Raw genomic sequence first — 17,473 nt, 5'->3', positions numbered from 1 at the left:
TTTTGGTGCTCGGGCCTATTTTCTGACCGACCCTGGGTCCTGTGTGGAAATGACATAATGTATTTTATGAACATTATTCTAAGGTCCAAGGGACTATGCTCGTCAGACATGTACAATATCACGCTAGGCATAAAATAAAGTTACCTGTGCCTGCTTCTTGTAAAAACAGATCTCCCTCTTTTATTACGTGAATTAGAATTATAATTTAAAATGTGCCTTCATATTATCCTATGCTCACACTATGGGGCCTCTGGGAATTGCACTTTCTATTAAGAAACAGTTTTCCAGAGCATTGTTATATATTATTTATGTACTTGCCTCACAAAGACACTCTTTATGTTCAGAATTCAGGTTTCCCACCATTTCCCTCCTACCGCCACCCACTGCTTAATGGAGGCCGCAGCGTGACCCTATTGGGTGGGAATCAATATGGCGGACTGAAGAGGAGCTCGAAGAGGGAGCTCTGCTGGCTAGGGATCACACTTGCATTAACATCCCTGTTAGCCCCAGTCACTTCAATGCACTTCTACCAAGGAGTTTGCGTTATCCCTGCGCACATTTACTCCTATGAGCATCGTTTCTGTGGAAGCATTAATAAAGAGGCTCGCTTACCCGTATCAGCGCTGGACAGGCTACCGGATTGAGGCGCCGCAACGGACGTCGCCGGTCAACTACCGCAGAATCGCCGTTCATGAACGAGGGTGGCGCCGTGGGATGAGAAGTCAGGCATCGCTTCTGCCCTGACCTTTCTCATCGATGGAAGCGGCCCAATTGAGGTACTACTAACTAGGCTCGCTTACCCGTAGCAGCGCTAGACAGTCTACCGGAGGTGTGGTGGACTGGGGCTCAGCTCCGGACGTCTCCTGACAGCTACCGCAGGACAGGACAGGACAGTTACTGCAGGATCGGCGCTCACGAACGAGCAACGTTCGTGGAAGGAGAATTCAGGCATCGCTTCTACCCAGACCTAACTCATCGATGAAAATTCTCGGACCCCCTGGGAGTCCACAATGGCAGGGTCCTCTGCAGATGAGGTGGTGGCCGCCCACATCCCGAGCACCCGTGAGACGGAATGAGCAGTAGAACACTCCCATCGAAAGGATTAGCAACTGCGAAGCTTCTGCCAGAGACCTGGATATCGGATTACACACGGGAAACTGAAGGTCAGTGTTGCCGCTTTGATCCTGTGCTCCCAACCTTTTCATATACGAAGGAGCGGTTTGGAGCGCCAGACCCCAGTATTTAATACGAGATCGCGACTAATAGTGCCACACGCTGGTTCGGGCGGCCCCCCCATATCTACCCATTTTGGCACGATGCATATGTGCAATTAACATTTTTGATGACTGCGGTTGGCAATAATGGGACCCCATTGTGGGCTCTAAAGGGGAACATCCTCTGATCCCTTCTTCAAAATGGTAGGTAACACCAGATAAACGGAAACAGAGAAAGGTATAACTCACCCTACACAGATACATGGAAAGAGACAGAGGACTATGCATCACTTCATTCTACAAACAGGAAGAAAGGACCAAGCACCCGATACTGCTTATTGAAAGGGACATAGGACCAGAGAGGATTTATACAGATAAAGAGTTCTAGGGCTACCCTCAGACCTGAGCCATCATCTCTGAGCCATCATCATATAATAGAAAGCCATATAGGACTGGCCTCATTGCCAATGGGACAACCCAGAGCTGAACCAGATATCATCCCATGACACCCAAATCCACAAACACACAGGTGAGATTACTACCCAGCCACATCTCTTCTACCCAGGCAAGCACCACTGCCACACATATGCCTTCATGGGCTTAGCCCCAGTCTCCCTTCTATCCCGCCCCCACCTATCACTCCCCTCCAGGCTCACTCCATGCCCATCTCCTGTAGCAATCTCCCCAACTATATCCCTGCCTACATAAGCTACGCCCTTGAACTGGCCCAAATGATTGTCGTGCATTATTGCCCCCCCACACACCCTTCTATTAACACCCTTCTCACCCACTTTTCTCTCCTCCTTACCCCCTATAAGCATTGACTGCACGATGGAGCCTGCAGGACAACACAACTTTACCATTAAGTACCCCCCAACCGCTCAAAAAAGCTGCCAAAGGCTACAAACATAATTTGTTAAAATCAAACCCCGAGACCCCTATCTCGGACCTCTACTTCTCAACTAATAAAGGATTTCGAACGAATGACCTTTTTTTACACGAAGAAAAGAGCCCAATAGAGAAAATTCTTTCTCGCCCTATTCTCGATCTCCTCCTCTTGGAAAACAGCACACGGTCTCAAGATCTCAATCATCCCATTTCTATTCTACTGAGCTGCAGCCACTATCACCATCTATCATAATGGAATCGTACTTATACAATCTTCAGACAGAAACTTACTCCTATTTGACAGTATCTTTCCTCTAATTAAGGAAAAAGTCATGAGATCCTAGAACCCCTCCCCTGGCTCCCTCAATTCTAGAACGCCTCTGAACATCCGTTCTAAAGCACCTTCAAGACAAACACCTCTTACGACCCATCTCTCATATTCACACAGCCCAATCCCAGCAGATACCCTAGGATACGATAACCACACCCCTAAACCCAACAGCACCCAGTCTATACCTAACACTCGGATAAGTAGCTTTCCTCCCACTCTCACCCCAATTACCCTGATCACCACCACAGCCCCAACCCCTCCTCACATCTACTCGCTACATGACCCTCCACCTCCCCTCACCCGTCCCCTCCCCTCTCCCTCTAACCATCCACGCGGACCTCACTACGCCGACACAGGCTATCTTAACTACCCAAGCCACATCCCTGTTCAATCTTCACTGGAATGACCTCAATGACCCCATAGTGAATAGCCTCAAATACTTCCTCACAGACCTAGACCTCAACCAAATCTGCAATAGCCCCACACATGACAAGGGCTCCATTCTAGATTTGGCAATTTCCAATTGAACATGATCCTCCCCTGTGATTGATCCAACCACCATTGCATCACATTCTTCAACAATGAAGCAGGAAAAATACATTCAGCCCAACCTACAAAACCCAAAATATGGAAAAGGAACCTAAAAAGTGCCTTCACAGACCTACCTTCATCCTCTAGTGCCAACCTCTTGATGCCCCCTGCAGGTCTATCTGATGTTCAAGCGCTGACAAACCACTACTTTACGTCTATGGCCACGGTAATAGACACAGTTACCCAGCTACAATTGAAGAGGGTATCCACAAAAGATTCCAAACCATGGTATGACAGCAGACTCAATGAGTACAGACGCTCCCTAAGATTAATTGTACGCCAATGGATATCATCACCATCCCCTGAACACCTTAAGATGCTAAGAGCTACCAGACACTCCTATTACAGAAATATCAGAAGATCTAAAGCAATCTTTTTCAGGAACCAATTAGACCAAGCCAAAAATAGACCCAAAAAACTATTTGAACTAATCAAAGCACAATCTAATGGCTTACCTTACCCTCCCCACGTTGGTCCAAGCTCTCAACCCAGCTGTGAAGAATTTGCCTTCTCCTTTACTGAGAAGACAGAAGACATAAAAACAGACCTACTTAAGGCCCTAATAACTCTCAATGGCACCCACAAGAGCACCCCACTTCCCTCTCTAACATTCCCTAGCCCACTCTCACCAAAGTTCGCCCTCAAAAATAATGCTGAATGGTCTTCCCTCAATATTTACACAAAAGGTGCAATATTAAAAATGCTCACGTCATTCAACCCCTGTAACCACTTTGCTGGTCCTCTTCCTGCTAACTACCTAAAAGAGAGTTCATATCGCTGCTTTTGCCTCTATGGACCAAGATTAGCAATACCTCTCTGCTTCAAGGAATCATTCCTGAAAGCCTTAAATCTGGGCAGGTGTCACCCATCTTAAAGAAACCAACGGCAGACCACATGGACCTAAATAACTACAGCCGATCTCTAACATCCCAACTCTAGCTAAAATCCTAGAAAAACGTGCACACAGCCAGCTGTGAAACCACATTGACCATTTCCACCTGCTCAGTCAATTCCAATCCGGCTTTCGAGCAGGACACCGTACTGAATCGGCCATGACTCACATAATAGATGACACACTAAAAATCCTTGATCAAAACGAAGCCTGTCTGCTAATCCTTCTTGATCTCTCTTCATCATTCGACACAGTCAAACATGACCTTCTTCTGGACCTTCTGAAATATATATTGGTCCTATCAGGAACAGTTCTAAATTGGTTCCCCTCTTTCCTCCAAAATAGATCCCAAAGATTCAAGGTCAATAAATCCTTGTCTACGGCTGTCCCAGTCACTTTAGGAGTACTGCAGGGTTTATACCTCTCGCCCACACTTTCCAACCCTTTCATGGAACCACTCACCAAAATTCTCAGTTCCTCAAACATCCACTATCACATGTGTGCTGATGATACACAGCTATACCTAAAGATCACCTCTCTGGACGACATCACATCTCTCAATTCAACTCTTCAAAAAACCCAGACTTGGCTGGAGGAAAACCCCCTGAAATTAAACACCCTCAAGACTGAATTCCTCCTAATCGCTCCTCCCAACCAAACTACCAACATCGAAGAATGGCTTAAACAACTAACAGCGCTCAACTGCCATCCTCATATTGTTGACTCAGCAAAATCGCTGGGATTAACACTTAACAGAAATCTAAACATGCAGAAACATATTAGTGCTGCAACAAAAGGAGCAAACATTCAGATGAATAGCTTGAGAAAACTAAAACCATTCCTTCCCACTAATGACTTCAAACTGGCAGTTCAAGCACTAGTAATCCAAAGACTAGACTATGGGAGAGCAACGCTTTGCGGTCTTCCCAGATCATCAACGGCCCCTATAACAGCCTTGTTCAATTCAGCGGCTGGCTCATCATGGGCTCAAAAAGAAATGGTCACATTACCCCAGACCTCCGAGCTCTTAACAGACTACCTTTCGAAGCTAGAATTCAACTAAAAATCGCCTGCATGACTCACAAAGCCCCACATCACAATACTCTGAGTTACTTGGTCCAGAAATTGGTGCTCTCTTGTGACAACAGATCCTCCAGAAGTACCAGCAATCTACTGAAACCACAACGCTTTGCCAAAAAGAAAACATACAACCGTGCCTTCTCTGGAATTGCTCCTAGGATTTGGAACGCACTGCCCCGAGAAACCAGACGGAATCCTTCTTTTACCTCTTAAGAAAGAAGTAAAATCCTTACTCTTGAGGAAATTCACATTAAACATTGTACATATTGCACTCAACTGATGGTCATATTACAAGACTTAATTATGTAATTCTGTGTTCTTTTTGTTTCCTACTTTCAACCCATGTAAAGCGCTCCGATACCTGCAAGGGCCATGTTCGCACTATATAAAACCTTCAAAATAAAAATAAAATAATTGAGCAGGTCCTCGTGCCAGCTCCCCCTGCTACAGGTCTCCTGTCCAGCTTGCCCACAGTCCGCTACACTCTTGCTGCTTTGTTGCTTGATGCCCTCTCTTTGTGTCTTCTCTGCTTGTTTCGTGCCCTCCGTTTGTGCCTTCTCTGCTTGTTTCTTGCCCTCTTTTTGCCACTGCTGTTCATTTCTTGTCCTCGGTTTTGCTTTTCTGCTCGTTTCTTGCCGTCTTTTTGCCTTTTCTGCTCATTTATTGCCAACAGTTTTGCTTTTTCTGTCGTTTCTTGCCTTCTTTTTGCCTTTTCTGCTTGTTTCTTGCCCTCGGTTTTGCTTTTTTCTGCTCATCTCTTGCTCTCGATCTGCTATTTCCCTCCTCCCCCCAGGATACCCTCCCTGACAGACTTCAGAAAGAAACTCATGACCTGGATGGTCGACGGAGACCTTGCACCCCAACGCCCAGACGCCCTTAGGGGTGACAGTGCTGCGCTCTACAAATGCCTATTGATTGAAAGTAATATTGACACCAACGTTACTGATAAGAAATGTATGTCCACAGTAACACAATGTTAAAATAATAACAGCATGCAAGAAACAAGTCACTGGCGTTGTGATGTGATGCAATTCTATCTACACATTGAATAAATGCAGGGTACACATGGACATATTTTTAATAGCTAGTTCTATATAGTGTAATTTTGAAAATAAATGTTTATACTTGTTATGTTGGGTGGTGTGAACTTGTATACATTAATAAGTGGGGCATGTCGCCTAATCTCAATAGAGCACCGATGCCTGAACTGGCTTAGTATCTTTACGAAGCATATACTCCCATAGATTGCACTATAACTTACCATTACCGAATTTAAAAGCAGCATTGGACCATTTTAATTATGAATACTTTGAATCTATTTGGAGGATAGAGAGGAACTCTACCGTTAGGAACTGTGCTTAATTGTTGCAGGTTGTCGCAACAGCACTAGAGTGACCACCTCACTCCAGGACACCACACACACTGCCTCCAGTACTGAACGCTACTCATGCAAATTGCTCTTTCCAGGTGTGTTAGTTTAATTATATCAATAAAAAAAGCACTACTTTATCACATACAACGCATTGGGTTATCACTTGAAAGTCTAGAAGTGCGTTATATGTTGCTGCTGTCAATCACCTTTACTATTACCACGGTACTGCGGCCTCAAGTTTCCAATATGGGCTAGCTCTGTTTTTTTAACTATAAGATATACTGCACAACAGCCAGTGCTGCTGCGGACCATGTCTAAATAAACACTGGCAAAACCAATAGATTGTACAAAGGCCGAAAACAAGTCATAGCATTTTTATGGTGTTTCTTTCACTTTTACAGCACAACAGCTCACCCAGCTAAAGCCTACAAAAAAAATAATTAATAATCACATTCGGGAAACCTATTGCATCTGCCTATGCTTGTTGCAGGTGGTTGCACTGCCTGGACAAACATTTCACCTGATTAGTGCCAGTTAAACACCCAAATACAGCAACAGGCTAGTCAATAATGACCAGTCGACCTCTGCGAATTTCTTTCCAGTGTGCAGGAACACACCTTGCTACGTTTATTAGCAACATCTGATCTGTTTCAGCTACAAACCATTTTTTTGCTCCAATCTGCAGATTGGGGAGCATATGACGGATCATGTGACAAATACGGAAAATCCAGCAGCTGGAGAATGACAAACATAAATCCAGTGGCCCGGAGTATAACACAGGCTGCCACAAAATTATTTAGAGTTTGAGATAAAACAAGTGCTTTCAAAGAATACATTTTAGTAATAGGTAATCGGACTGTACCTAGTACAAACAGTTCTATAAATCCACTAAAGGACACTGTAAACACTGCTTCAAAAAATAAGTACCACTGACATGGACGAGGCTTAATTGTGCAGAATGCTGTGGCAAAGTTCCAACTACTTTCCCTAGAAATGATTAACTTTGTGCTTTTATGATTTGTTTCTAAATCGAATAAAGCTTCTGAACTGATTAACAGAAGGGGCTATAAAACGAATGCAATTTAAAAGGTCATGCAGTCTGGTGTCACACTGCCTTATTCATAATTCCTGGTTTCCACGAGCTTTCTTAGGATTTCATCTGAAAACGAATGATCATTAGGTCTCGCTGAGCCCAGCGCTAGCGCTGGCTCGGAGAGACATTTTGTAATGGATTTTTCAAAGTGCTACCGCTGGCATAGAGCTACAGTGCACGAGGCGTGCACGCGCGCAAAGCAGCCATATGGCTTTACGTAGCTCTCCCTCATAGCCTCCTCTCCGCCCCCTTCCCTGTTGCTATTTCACACCAATTGCACAGAACTCCCGCTTCTCCCCCCCCCACTCCCGCCCCCCCCATCGCATCTCGCGGCTGCTCGCGCGGTCAATGCTTATTTTTTATTTGTTTTATTTCGCGGCCGCGCGGTGTTCCTGTTACGGCCACGCGGCCAATGCTTGTTTTTTTTTCCCGATCTTCCTCTGCAGTATTTGAGTCTTTCCTCTTGGCCTGCTGAGTTAAGTGCGGGCAGGAAGCATGCTCTTGGCTTGTGTCACTCCCAACAGCTGTAGGTTTTATTGTAGTTTTAAGTTTCACGTTCCTGTGGTCGCATTCAAGTGTAAGAATTTCAGGAATCCGCCCCTTCTCGTTACCCCTTGAACAGTTATGAATGCTTGTGTCTTGATTCTGGGGTGAAAACCGTCAGAATAGGGATTACGTGATGCGTTTGTGATCGGTGTTTGCTGTAAGGACTGTTCCATGTTGATTTTATTCCCTATCCTCTATTAAATGCGTGAAATATTTCATGCAATAATTGGACTTTTTAATAATCGTGCAGTTGAAAATATTTGTCTCTCCCTAGTAACCAGCGCCGATAAAACACGCCCTCAAGTTGCTAGAGTTGGTTTCCCAGGCTCCCCAAAAAGGATTTGTGGATATACATTAATGTGCAAGTGTTTATTTTTACCCCTTTGGCTCGCTCATGCTTTGTGGGAATGCCACGCTACACTGTGATTTGCCAAGAACTCCAGTGCATGACACGAAGCCCTTCCCTTTCGCAGGGATCCTGCCCTTTTAACATATTACTTCCAGTTTACTCTTTCATTGCAAGGGTGAGGTTTGGACGCCAAGTGCATGCACTGAGCGCTTTAAAGCTGGAACGCGCCCCTCCTCCACGTGCACACGCTAATGGAATCCCGGTCAGATCAATCCTCTCTGCGTGTTAAGGGCTCGCGAGGGGACGCCGGAAATGACGGCCACTGTCAGACCCCATTGAGGAGGTTTGGGTGAAAGGTGGGGCTTGGCGGGCTGAAAGTAGCAACAGGCCCCCCCCTATCTGTGGTGGTTGGAGCAGTTTTCCACTCTTGACCCGGGGCCCGTCCTACTCTGGCTCTGCAAACTGGGCCAAGGACACACAAGCCCTTTGCAGCCTGACTCTCATGGTAGGGTGGGGGAAGCAGTCAAAGGCTACTCGGGTATCAAGAGCTCAGCAGTCCTCGATAAACAGGCACAATAACTACAACGTCCAGCCCAATGCTTGTATCTTTTACGAAAGAATGCACTTTCTGCCACAAAGCAGAACTAAATACTTACACAGTCCTTTTTGGAAATACAGTGTTACCCCTGATTGCCTGTTTTTGCAGCTCCTCGGTTATGAAATCCAAGGAAGCCGTCCCTTTCTACACTCGCATTGCTTCTCAGCCTGCTGCCCAACCTCCTCCTGCGTTGTGGTTTGTTCGGTCCTCCTCTGCCCCTACCTCGCTGTCACTTGCATAGTCCACCACCCAACCCCACTGCTTCATTGCTTGCCTCCCCCTATCCCGCCAGAGGAAAAGTTCCCAAAAGTCGGTTTTCAATACGCTACAATGTTGAAGATGGCACTGCTGTCCCTGCTCTGCATGGCCACTTTGGCAATGTCTTTATGCAGCACCAACACAGTAAACTTCAGCTTGGACGTAAAATATATATATATTCTTTTGTATAGGCAGCGAATAATCCCATACTATGAAAACAGATATCTGCCCCTCACGGTCAGTGCTGGCCAAGTCATGGCACTTTTCTTTTCTTCTAACATTTTGCCATGCTGCACACCAGCCACACTGCTGTACAACATGGCTAAAAGAAATTGACAAAGTCAATAGCTCTCCTGTAGGAAAGACCTATTGGCTTTGTCAGTGTTTATCAGGTCTGGGATTTACCAAGACCTTTTGATTTTAAAACAATTATATATATATAATATACTTGCCTATAGCTGCTTTTAGTCAGCCCTCATCATCGATTGGTATTTTATTGTCAGTCACATGTTTCTTGTGCCCACTACAGCCTACAGCATAAAGCAATGGGCTGGCCCTCTTCAACCACTGGCTAACTTCACTGTCAGTGATGACAGTCTGCGCTTTCATACGGAGCACATCTGCAAACAAAGTAGTTCACTTCAGTGCCAGCGAGTACTACGAAATGTGCACTTTCTGAGACCCAAAAATATGTTTGCTTGCTTGCTCCCACAATCCACGGTAAAACAAAACAAGCATTGCATGCTAAATACACATGAATGTCAAATGACGAAAACACAGCTACCCAAAAACGCAAGCACTAACATTACCACAACAATCATTTGCACTGTGAAATAGGTCTCGCATTTACGCGAGATTGAGCTATTGACATTGCAAATAACAATGCCTTTTATTTTTGTTTTTTAAAACATAAATAAAAGGGAATTGTCATTTACAATGCCATTAGCTTAAACTCACGTAAATGCGAGACCTATTGCATTGCAAATGCTTGTTTTTATAATGTTTCTCATCAGTGTCTGAAGAATGCTCCGAGAACAGCACAAAGCACAGCAGAGTACTAAACATTCGGCATAATCGCTTTGTGAGGCGAACAAGGTGTAAAGAGCCATGCTTTCTAGGTAATGTCACCAGACACCTTAAACTGACCCAACGTCCAAGTTCCTTATCTGCAGAGTTCAGGGCAGTAACTCCCAGAGAGCACCCTGATCTGTCACCGTTGTTTGACTCTACCTGGCTGGCCTCCGCCCTTGCATCTTCTTCCTCTTCCTGCACGAACATTTCCCCCTTCGGACAGGTGTGTTTTTTTAAATATAATTTTATGAGTTTCCAGAAGATGCACTAAAAGTATTACTTTTCATTTTATTGCTCGAAAATACCTAAAACCGTTCATAAAGCACATCACAATACCTACTGTTTCAGACACAGTCACTTAAAATAAACATTACTGAAAAGCACACTACAGTCAGAAAACAACCCACCGATTATGTACTAATAAAATAACCATAAATATATACAATGCAGATTCAAGAACCCACGCGGCCACGCCAGCTCCAACGTGGATTACACGCCTCTAATTTTGAGAGCAATTCATGTTCACCATCCCTATCTCCATGTTTAGTTTCAAGAAGTCTTCCAGTTTAACCAGCCGAGGCGCCATTGAGGTCACTGACTTGTGAAAGGTCTGCTGTAGGACACGGTTTTGTAGTTGCAAAACTTCAATTGGAAAAACCACCGGATTTTCAACCATACAATAGTGTTTTTTTCATTTATCAAATCATTTTTGCGAGTCAAAAAAGTCTATTTAACTCACAAAAGTGCTTCTGCACCGGATTCCGAAGCACAAATAGGAGAGGGCGTAAAAGAAGCCAAGCTGTGAGTCACAATGGCATGTATCAAGGGTTTGTGAGAGCAATACGAACACCCAAGTTGGGCTGGCATCTGGTTCGCCAAGAGATAGCAGTGCTTACTCGGACAGCCTCCCCTTTGGGTATCTTTTTTGGCAGCCTTCGGGTAAGCAGACAGTGATCCATAGGATCACTGTATGCCCCCTGCTGATGTTTAACCAAACTGACATAATAATATTTTTGGGAAAAGCATTGCCTCTGACTTTAAAGGGCACACTGGCTGCTTAAAAATGTTTCCCATTTGGGAATGCAAGTGTAGTCTCTTGCAATCCAGCATCACGGCATGCACAGTCAATCACAAGGGGATCTAAATTAGGAACCTGCTCAATTAATATTCATTAGGCAGATCATTCTGTGATCCTCTGCGAATGGGCATGTTGCAAGCTGGACTAGCACATGGGCCGCATCGCAAAGTGACCGGCAGGACACAAAAAGTCAGTGTAAAATTTACACCAACTACTTGTGAGCTGCTTGTGCATACATCAGATCTAGAATCCCATAAACAGTGGTAGAGCCCCTTCAGACGTCTAAAATTATAAGCAGAAGTTACGATCCTCCAACCTCACCTTGAACTTGCTATTAGGTGTCCAGAACACGCCTCAAAGTCCTAGCCCAACGCGCTCTACTCTGGGCTGAGTTACTAAAACTAACTCCATTCCCTGAGCCTCCGTCTTCGCAGTCGTAGAACACTCATCCATCCTTGAAGGTATATATACATATTAATTCCGCTCAACTACATATTGTTACCATTTAGAAACTATCTCCTCTCATTCCCTATTATCTCAATTTAAAACAATATATATATCCTGAGGGAAATCCAAACATTTAAATTACTTTTTGTAATTCGGGGATGAATTTATGAAGCTCAATGATAAAACAAAATGTGTGGTATCACCATCAGCACCCATATGCTCTTCTGATAGTTTATCTTTCTTGGTCTGATACTGTGCTTTTCAATTACCCTCCCTCTACAGTGCCTCATGTTATGTCATGGGTTGTTATTTATACTTCAGTTTTATTTTTGGTCCTGTACTATGTTGCACTGTGCATCTGTAAGTGTATGCAGGGTACCTGCAATCTCGGATGTCAAAATGTGGGCGAAATTGCACTTTTCCATTGGCACCAGATTGGTCAGCTGGGTGTCAGAGAAAGGCTGAGATGAGTGAAGGTCTATGCTGCTGATGGGGTGTTCCAGGCTTTACTTAGTTCTACATGAACTTTATGTAGCCAGTGATCTTCATTATAAAACTGACTCTTTGTGGGGGGTAATGGGGGGGTGGGGGAGGCAACCATGGTTGTTACGCAACTTCACAGTAAACCAGCACGTAATATGGATTAATATTACTGTTCAATGACCCCTCAATGAAGGTTTATATGGTGCGGTCATTGGAAAAGATATGCTCAACGTCAACATCACTCTCCATCTTTACGAGAAACCTCAAAACTTGGCTCTTTAACAGACCCCCCCCCCCTCCTGATGGACTGGAACCTGCTCCTCCCCAGCGCCTTGAGACCCTTACAGGTGAGTAGTCGCGCTTAACAACACATGATTGATTGAACGTGCAAAGAAACAGCAGCCATCTCGCATGTGTATGCTTACCTTACAGTAAACAGGTACACAACACTTTGAGGGGTATAAACGTTCAAACGGTGTGTTTCACTTTCACGATCAGGCTTTCTATCATAGTCTCCAAGCATGTCACCTTTACCTGTAAACGTGTGATACCGACATAATGCTAAACGTTGTGTGTGACTAGTGTGTTGCGCTTCAAGCACCCTCCCAGCAAAATCCTATTAAAAATAATTGAGGTATCAGCTCTCACTACTGAGCTTTTCGTGAGACCCACATTCAGAAGCACAACCAGATATGGCGGTAAACATGCCATTCCACACCACTACTCAGTAGAAACTGGCCTTATTAGACTACAAAGATTACCGCTGCCATAGCCGGATCTTTAGCCTGAGAGGGGGGGAATGCTTCCTTAAAGGATAAATGTCAGCATGACTCCAACTAACTTGTACTTTCTAGCACTCAAGATTTGCATACCGAAGGGTCTGTAAAAAACACAGGCAGTTTAATGTTCTGTATTTCTTCCACTGCACCTCCCAAGAAATACCAATACTGGGAGTAGAAATACTCCAGATTATGGAGTTTAGTGTAATATCATAGCAGAATGAATGCATCTGCAGTGATTCCAGTATGCGTTTGACAACTATGTCCCCTGGAGACCTCAACTGCTTGCAGCAAGTGCAGTCTCCTGGTAAAATGGACCCGAGCTGCAGTATTACTGTGCATCTCATAATCCCCATGGGGCCGGTAACGTCTGTTATGGCCACCATCCTGACTGACAACGAGGCCCTGCGTCCCAAAACAATAGAATAAGTGAGAAACTCATTCTTTTGTTTAAACAATCACTTATTGAGTTAAGAAGCCTATAGTCTGATGTAACAATGTGAAGTCACATACAGTTACGGTACGTTAATAAATAATTATCCGGATTTTTTTTTTTTTTTTTTTTACAGAGTTTTATATAGCACGAACTAGACCTGAAGGTATCTGGTATCAGAGCGCTTTACATAGCACCAGTTGCGTTACATGAGGACACATTCATTCACATCACAAAACAATGTCGGGAAAACATAACAGAACATTAACATTGGTGGATAAAGGCCAACATCTTGTGAAGAAAGACTCAGCGTATCCTCATCACACCTCCCCCTATACCAGAGGGCCATGATTGCTTAAAGCTGTCCACCCACATAGCTTGGTCAATAAGGATAATTCAGATGCATAAGAGGAGTATTGGACCATATTTGACTTGTTAAGCTGTTGATCATTATGGATCAGTAGAATTCATAAGTGACGAGCACTACCCAACCCGCCATTTCCTAAAAGCTAATTAAAGAGAGAGAGAAAGAGACAGTTTCACGAAAATGTAATTCACCATTGTCTTTGGAGACTAATTTAGCAAATGATTTGAATTAAAGTTTATGAACAAAGCATCATTGATTTCCTAAGGCAAGTCTTTTTCAGGGAAGGGATCCGCAATCACATAGTACAGATAATGGAGTGTTCATCATGTCACTGGAATTAAAAGTTTGTAAATGGAACATGGTAATTCTCACATTGTGTTCATTAAACCATTCCCAAAACAATGGACAGGTGAACCGAGCCAATAGGCTTTTTAAAGAAACCCTACAGTTATCCGAGTCTGAGAATGTATCTGTAAAGCAAGTAATTTGGATAAGGTTGTGGCCTACTCCACAGCTGTCCTTAATATAACAGGAAAGCCCTATTTGAGCTGCTGAGGGGAAGGGTTGTGTTGGCAAAGTCATACCCACATAGAGTGAAGTGTTGGGAGAAGTGGGAGTCCCATAGCGTATGTGGTTTCAAGTTGGAAGTATGTGAGAATATGACACTGAAGCAGTTTGCAAAGAAATTAATTTATGATTTTAACAAGACAATGATGGAATTTAAAATTGGTGTTGTGATTTTGTATGCATCAAAAGGTCTATATTCAAATCTTAAGATGGCAAGTTTGGGGAGCCATTCTGCAAAGGGAACAATATTTGACTACCTGGAAGCTTGCATATTATGTCCAGACAATGCTTATTTATCGAAGATCTCTTTCACCTTCCACGGGTCACAGAGGTTATTCTTCTGGTTCTTCTTCACACCCCTGGTTCGGAGCAGGAATGGTAGGGTTTGATAATGTTTCACAATATTTGTCTTACTTCTAGGGTCCTATGTGAATAAATAGGGGTCTTTCACTGCATTCGTTAGCTGCTGAATTAGATCCGCCATTGCTCAGACTTACTCCTAACTGATGTCCCCTTGCCGGCAAGCATTTGGGGCGTATGTCCATTCCAAACGCTATAAGTGTCTGCAGTACAAGTTACTTATATGTAATTCTAGTTATGCATCATATGAATAGAATATTTCCTCACCCCCCAGGTGCAAGCTCCCAGAATACTTTTGCAACATGTAAATGCATATCAAATGGTAGAAATTTGGCATTTTAAAGGAAACAGTTATACTTAGCAGCCAATGTAAGGCTGCATTTTCATGAAATTTACAGCATTTTCTTTTAAATGAAATAAGAACGTACATCAAAACAACAATCCAGCATGAACTCTAACCTTATTCTCTAAAAGCATGATCTCTAACCTTACTTGCTAAGGGGAAAAGGAGAAACATCTGGAAATGAAGGGAAAAGCAGCCGGATAGCCAGAATACATACGAAAGAAAAGAGATCCTGTTACAATATGGTAACTATAAGGTTCCTTAAGGTATCATGCCTTGTACCTACAGCTGCTCCTCAGCCTCTGTTCTTTTCTGACTCATGTAAGGAGGACACCAGGACAGTGATAAGGTTTCTGTACTCTTTTATGGATAGTTTTCTCTCAAAGACCTTGCCTTTAAAGGTTTTGACAGGGTAGTTAAAGTAGATTGGGACTTGACAGGAGAGGGATAATGCCGAGACAGCTTTGACAAATGTCTTAAATAATTTTTTTACATATGCCTTCTCAATTGGTTAGCAATAAATTTGCAAAGGGGACTAAGATTCAATGCTTTGGTGATGTTTTAATTTGAAGGGTACTGCTCCACATGTATAAATACGCGGCGTTGATATCACACATTTCACCCCCAGTGCTTTAAGTTAGAATATTTCAAGCCATACCTTAAATTTCCATTCTTGAGTCTTAGAGAATGTTTCTGCATCTATCAACATAGCTGTAAAACAAAAATGGTTTATTGTTTTGTGACTGGCTGAATTTTAAAGTTGACTTTTCTGCTGGCATGGGTTTATTAAGATTAATGAATTTCAGCATGCATTAGAAGCATATGTATGGGGTAAAAAGAATCAACACTAGAAACACTATAGTTCACTGAAGGATGAATTCATGCGTGCTCCCTGATAGCAGAGTGTCCCAGTGGTGTGAAAAAAGCAATGGTTAATTAACCACCACAAGAGTATGGCTTCTCTCAGCATATGAGATCCCCTGCAGTGACACCTAGATGAGACATGATCGTAAAAGCATAATGTCCACATACTCGAGGTGAATATCTTGCCTTCCCTTGCAAAGCTCCAAGAATACAGGTCACCCGTGGTACCATGTTCAAAGGCTGCAGCTCCAGTTATGCCATGGACCACTTTGTGTGTTCTCCTCTGTTTCAGCAGAACGGCACCTTCTTCTAAAACTTGTTGCAGCACCTTTTGCCCCCACCATTTACCTCAGGGACAGCTTCATCGGGTACCAACATAGTGTAGACAGGCGAGGTGGGATGAAGATGTCTCAGGCTGTATCCAGTTGGGATGGACCTGAGACTATTTCTTTTGGTATACAACAATGTCCCTTGGCTCTCTGCTTCCTAATTGGGCTTCAAAGCTCTCCCGGGAGACCAAGGAAACAGGGTGTCTCTCAACGGCTTAAATGTGTAGTCATCTAGACCTTGGTTAGCCACACCCCTTAATTTTCACTTTAAAAAGTACACAGTACAATCTAGACCTTGATCCTCCTTGGATTTCACACATCCTTCCTTCGAATCTTGCAAGAGGATTCTAAATCTACTTCTAACGAAGAAATACCTACTGAACTAACATTTATTTCTCTTGATGTCGGGGCCATACAGGCCTTTTATTCTACCTGGCATTTCCTCAATGGACTGGAGCCCTTCGAGGATGGTTTTGAAAGCCCACGACTGCTCCTGGTGCCTCTGTCATTTTTCCTAGCTTCCCAAGGTTCATTGCAGCAGGCACAGGAAGACTTCAAGAGAACAAGGAAGCAAGTAAGGGTGGAAAAAGGTGGAGAACAAGCAATTGCAGAGGGAGTAGTGAGAGATGAGTGAAGTAAAGAGGGAGATTGTGCGAGGAGACGAAGGGTGCAAGGCTGGTTTGAGCAGGTTTCCCAGGGCTGCTTTTGATTCCCAGTCTAGCCCTGCTGGATATGTTCTAAAGGTTTGATACAGAGAAGTGGTGTCTCTCCTGTCCAGTGTCTAACAATTTAATTAGCCACTCTTTGATTTTACTGCTATTGAATTTTGCAGTGTCCATCGCACAGCGCTCTGCTACACTTGGGTCTTATTCATGCAATATAATAAGTTAACTTGTAATACTCAACAAGATTGCTCAAGCTATTAATCGTCCTGATTTTTTAAGAAATGTATCTAGGCTGCTAAATGTATGTTGTTTATATGGAATGTTGTATGTTAAATGTAGTGCTATTTCTTTTGCAGAAATAAAAATGGAAAACAAATGCATGGGATTTTTGGAGCTTGACGATTTACAAACATTTCGGAAAATAAATTCATTCAACAAAATGAGTACCATTGAGTTGGGTAACAATAAAGATCTG

The 17,473-nt window shown here is 43.5% G+C and overlaps 1 protein-coding gene across 3 annotated transcripts in view; it reads right to left on the bottom strand.

The window, feature by feature from the left end:
- Positions 1 to 17,473, bottom strand: part of TEC (tec protein tyrosine kinase) — a 550,450-nt gene that overhangs the window by 421,338 nt on the left and 111,639 nt on the right. For 2 of the 3 annotated variants that reach the window (XM_085642140.1, XM_085642141.1), the window contains one exon: positions 15,799 to 15,851. The exons of the other annotated variant lie outside the window; for it this stretch is intronic. In XM_085642140.1, coding sequence (XP_085498266.1) covers positions 15,799 to 15,839 — 41 coding nt within the window. In that variant the 5' untranslated portion in view covers positions 15,840 to 15,851. The remainder of the gene's footprint in view (positions 1 to 15,798; positions 15,852 to 17,473) is intronic. 3 annotated transcript variants of the gene reach the window in all.

Source organism: Triturus cristatus, chromosome 2_2, assembly GCF_964204655.1.
Source record: "Triturus cristatus chromosome 2_2, aTriCri1.1, whole genome shotgun sequence".
Classification (NCBI taxonomy): Eukaryota; Metazoa; Chordata; class Amphibia; order Caudata; family Salamandridae; genus Triturus; species Triturus cristatus.
Note: the sequence above shows the minus strand (reverse complement) of the source record. Positions and strands in the feature narration are given on the sequence as shown.